General features: G+C 29.3%; 1 protein-coding gene across 1 annotated transcript; it reads right to left on the bottom strand.

Annotated features, from left to right (window-relative positions):
- Positions 1-2,305: 2,305 nt before the first annotated feature.
- On the bottom strand, positions 2,306-5,020 carry LOC146918422 (proline-rich receptor-like protein kinase PERK1). The gene is made up of 3 exons (XM_085722056.1): positions 5,012-5,020; positions 3,443-3,577; positions 2,306-2,560 (listed from the first exon to the last, which is right to left on the bottom strand). Exons 1-3 carry the CDS (start codon positions 5,018-5,020, stop codon positions 2,306-2,308), a joined length of 399 nt encoding a protein of 132 aa, XP_085578182.1.
- Between the last annotated feature and the right edge of the window lie 330 nt (positions 5,021-5,350).

Genomic DNA, 5,350 nt, shown 5'->3' with positions numbered 1-5,350 from the left:
AATAATAATATTTACCAATAACAAATATTTTTCCCATGTTATTTTTTTAGGATTCAGTGATTAATAGTTGTGCCGTATTTTTTTAGGATTCCCATGTTATTTTATTTATATTTGTAATAAAATAATTATTTGTATGGTTTGTACAACATAATGACATGTGTCATTGATTTAAATAGATGAAAGAAGAATGTCATGTTGATTATTTATTTAAACTATGCTTGAATGTATATATACGAGATAGGAAATTTAAATTCATGAAATAGCGTCATATATGCCTAAATACACTAATCAACACTCTTTCTCTCCACAATTATAAGAGTAGCATAATTTTTAATATTTTTTTAATAACTCATATATCGACTCAAGATTATATTATTAAATAACATATGCATGTCCCTGTGAGCTTAGCTCAGTTGGTAAGGACAATGCATAATATATGCAAGGTCTGAGGTTCAAACCTCGGACACAACCAGAAAATAACATATGTATTAGTGTACATCCTACAAAAAACAGATGTAGTGTACCATTGAATTGTCTTGTAATAAATTATTTACGTTTGAAATTTGTTTTTTTTAACGGTAAGATGAAAAAAAAAATCTACACTCATTTATAATATCGCGAGGAAGGTAAATAAAGTCTGATAGCTAGTTCTTTTGTTCCAACCAGTAAATAATTTTACACTCGAGTCAAATGCATTTTTTTTAAGATTTGTCAAATAATTTGTTATATAAATAAAAGATATGTCCCGTGATTTTATAATATTTATTAGTAATAAGTTATTAACTTGTCCAACGTTTTTTATTGACAAAACTTGTCCAAAGTTTTTTGGCGAGGTATTATTATTTTTTCCGTATTTTTAATATATTAAGAACTATGCTTTTTTTTAAATATTTATCAACGAAAAATATTCATCTCTTGTTTTTTTTACGTTTCCTTTCAATTCAAATGGATACATGTGTAAAATAATTTTATGCCGTCAATGTAAAGTGATTAAACTCGTTTTCATATTTATTTTTTATGTAATTGATAAATCAAAGAAATGTAATTAGTTTATCTTTATATTTAACTGTTAGTAGAATATTAACATATTTTGTTTTTGACTTTTTGGATGCCATAAATGATAATTAATATTGAACAAATGCTATAAATAAAATTGTTTATGTTTATATTCCTTGTAGTGCCACTTGTACATTTTTTATATGTATTTGAGCTTAGCATGCCATGTGTAATTCTCATTTCAACCATCCTCAAATGTATGTTAGAGAGATAACGTGTTTAGTTTTTTTTTTTTTTTTGAGGGAAACGTGTTTAATACAAATAGGAATTATTGTCAAAGAAAAATAATACATTCAACGTATAGCCAGTTTAGTAAATTTTTCTCATGTTACGTAAAACAAAAATCCTAGTCTCAATGGTGTCAATAGATCAAGACCAAGATTCACTTCCTATTATTTCACAATAAAAAGACCGTAAACTTCACTTCACCTTCATAAGATTTTAGAAGACGTGAATACTACAAGGTTTTAGCCAGCAAAATATATATTACCCTAGTTGTCTAGTAAATACTTTATCCTAGGTCTAGTGTATACGTACCATAATATGTTATGCCAAAAATAGTCACAAAAGCAACATCAATGTTACACTTGATCTAAATTCTAGGAGGCTTCTTCCATACTTTATCCTTTATAATTGAATCAAAAGGAGCGTACGCAACATCACATGATGAAAAATGGATATAGTTAAAAGCTATTCTATTTCTATGGAACCTTGTTATCATCCAATAAAAGAAAGATGCACACAAAACTCTACTCCATCATGTCTCAAATATAAGTAAATTTTCACTATCATTTTATGTGCTTAGTGATGTAACCTTTAGGTACCAAGTTTAAATCCCTTAAACCCGGTTATAAAATAATTATTAGTGTCACTTTAATTAATAAAAATTTCTTCATTTTTCACTTTTCTTTATTTTTTAAAAATACATTTTGTAGGGTCCAACCAACACTCTTTTGATTTCAGCACACCAAAGCCCTTAGTTACTCTTGGACCTAAAATAACTGACTGAGCAAAGCAATTGGAAGAAAGTATAAAGAATGCAATTCAGTCTTCAATGTGGCATTCACATGCAACATGTAAAAGCCTTAAAAGAGCAGGTTTGTTATCAAACCTACTTTCAATTTGGCATCAAACAAACATATCAGTCAAGCAAGATTCAATTGTACCATCCATAGGTGAAAAACCAATGACATGGATTTTGTATACAAGATTTTTTATCACAAAAAAACAGACAAACAACTGTGTCAAGTCAAGCCTCATGAACTTCCACTGAATCTTTGACTGTTCTCATTTCCATTTCCCTTGATGTTTTCCCTGAATGATCCGTAGTCGCAGCATGAGCCGTAGTTGCTGCTTCGGTATACTCTTGAGTTCCGAATGCTGTTTTTCTCAACTGTATCATGTCTTCTTCGTGTTGTTGAGTATTGTAGACACTGCTGTGTCCAGGTATAACCCCTGCATTAAGATCTGCTAGTGACACATCTCCTTCTAGAATTCGCACAACCTAGTACAGTAGAAACTCTTTAATTTAATATTCGGTAAATTAATAAACTTTCTAAAATAATAAATTTGTCCGGTCCCGACTTGGGCCAATGTAAAAAATTGAAAACTTGATAAAATAATAAGATAATAATTTTTCGGGAGATCCCTTTATAATTTTCGGTCCCAAGAAAATCATAAATTAATAATTCATAGAAACTGAAAAAAAATATATATGAAGAATACATTGAACACATTTGTTCCTCTTGTTTACATTTACTATACTTCAAAAGTCATTATTGATTTCCAATGCATATGAACACAGTAGTTACTAATTTACGTTGAGTCCCAAAGTTCGCTGCAACGTAATTCTTTTTTTTTTGGTAAGTACAATATAATTACTTAAAAACTCTTTAAATTAATAATTATTAATTTATCGATAAATTAATAACATATATAAATTAATAAATTTCTCCGGTCCTGACATTATTAATTTATAGAGTTTTAACTGTATATAGGATTTTTAGACTTAAAATATGCTCAAATATAGAAGGATATAGGTGTATAGCATGAACTCAAAATTAAAAAGTTGGAGTAAGATTCATGTCAAAATATACGCATTGCATTTATAGAATAACACTGAGATATTGAAATTAAATTCTTACATTAATGGAGAGGTATAAAAAATATCTGGCAATGCCAAAATTAATACAATTAATATGCCAAAATCAATGTCTTAAAAGTTACAAAAGTTATATTTTCAAATTAATTTCCATTTTAAGCTCTTTAACTTGTGCCCTAAGGGCACAAGTTAGCATGACCCTAAAACAAATTCTACACATTACCTGGCTCATCTTTGGTCGATGTATATAGCTGAGTGACGCGTGCAAGCTGCAGCGCATGCCACCATACGAGTCATCTGAATCTTTTTTTGGTTGAAAGTCATATGACTCTGATTACGGTCAAATTCATTCTGAAGCCTTGGATCAATAAAAGAATCTACATTTTCTTCTTCTATAGCACGAATGAGCAAAGGCCTTGCCTGTGATGATGAAAAATGGATATAGTTAAAAGCTATTATATGGAACCTTGTTATCATCCAATAAAAGAAAGATGCACACAAAACTCTACTCCATCATGTCTCAAATATAAGTAAATTTTCACTTTCTAGATTCATTCGATAAATAATGTATGTGGTCTATATTATAAACCACGTACATCATTTATTGAATGAACATAAAAAGTAAAAAGTTGCTTGCATTTGAGATCGCAACGAGTAGTTTATTACTCCCTCCGTCCTAGCGAGTCATTTGCTATGTCCTTCTACTGTCCCCTAAACACTGAATTCTAATGGCATAAAATAAATGATGTCGAGCTAAAAGGATCCCGATTTTTATATAATCAATTCTATTCGATAAAATAGCGGATGTAAGAATCCACAACTAATTTATTCATGTTTTTCAAATCACACGTTTTTTTTATCACATCGTTTGAAACGATGTTTTACTAGAACATTCATTTTTATTTTATATTTGGTATGGAATTGATTCCATTTTTAAATGGTTCAATAGATAATATAGTAATCTATACTTTCTACTTCTAGGTTTTCTGAATGGATAATTTAATTACTAAAGTAAAGAAGTAAATATTTAGTCGATATTCTATCAATAAAATGAATATTCTATTTTCACAGTTTGTAAATCTAAAAAAAAAAAAAAAAGAATTTCTTTAAGAAAAAGAAAAGGTAATCTTTATTCGGATATACTATTTATATTCAAATAAGTATAGCTATATATTATGAATAGATATAATATGGGACGGAAGGATTTGAACCTCCGAATAACAGGACCAAAAGCCGTTGTGCCTTGACACCTTTTGAACTAGGCATGTCGCAGTGTCTGAAATGCATCGGTGTCTGACCTGTGACACTTGTACGACAAATGTCAAACAACTAATGTTGGTGTCCTAAATAAAATTATTTTTTTTCTCTATTTCGACACTCCTACATCGTTGTCCAACACATATATAACACTCATACGAGCCATGTTGGACAACTTAGGCAAACCTGAAACTTTTTTTTTTCTCTCTTGGATCCACACAACGTAGATATAAGAGTTACATATGTGTTGAGAAATATTGATCAATTTGGAGGTTATAAAAATTAAAGTTAATTAAGTAGTGTTAGCAAAACTCTCTTTTGAACACTCTCTTTAATACTCACTCTCTTATTGGTTTAAATCATTTTGAGTCTACATAAGGAAGACGTGTAATGGAACATACCTTTGCTTCGAACTTAAAATCATGTTAGCAGCTTTAATATCACGGTGAATGGTCTTAGGATGACCTGAACAAATAGAAATTTACATTAAACAATCGTTTCGACATAAACTAGCTGAGGCTATAAAAAAAAAGTCAGTCAAAATCCGTCATATTATAGATAACCTATTTGAAAATGTGTACTATTGACCTAACATACCGTGACCATGTTTTTCTACTAATATTCAAAGATAAATTTGTACCAAAAAATAAATAAAAAAATTCAAAGATAAATAATATTATATAAGATGTCGTTAGATTTATCTCGATAAATATTTTCAAAATATCAATTTTTTATAATTTTTTCTAATAGAATATTAAAGTTATTTAAGATCAAAATTGTGCATTGATCATATGTGTCACATGGCTGTGTCACTTGATATAGGACGTAGAGAGTAACATACAATCTTCATGAAGATATGCAAGTCCTTTCGCAGATCCTAAAGCAATTAGATGTCTTGCTGACCAATCAATTATTGCTAGTGCGTTTCCTGCGGTT

Source organism: Medicago sativa, chromosome 6, assembly GCF_051527215.1.
Source record: "Medicago sativa cultivar Bolivia chromosome 6, Bolivia_mono, whole genome shotgun sequence".
NCBI lineage: Eukaryota > Viridiplantae > Streptophyta > Magnoliopsida > Fabales > Fabaceae > Medicago > Medicago sativa.
The sequence above is the reverse complement of the archived record's forward strand: the minus strand, read 5'-3'. Positions and strand labels throughout refer to the sequence as shown.

Coding starts and splice junctions, on each gene's coding strand:
- LOC146918422 (XM_085722056.1), bottom strand. Junction 2,561..3,442: donor AGATTCAGATGACTCGTATG/GTGGCATGCGCT, acceptor CTACTGTACTAG/GTTGTGCGAATTCTAGAAGG.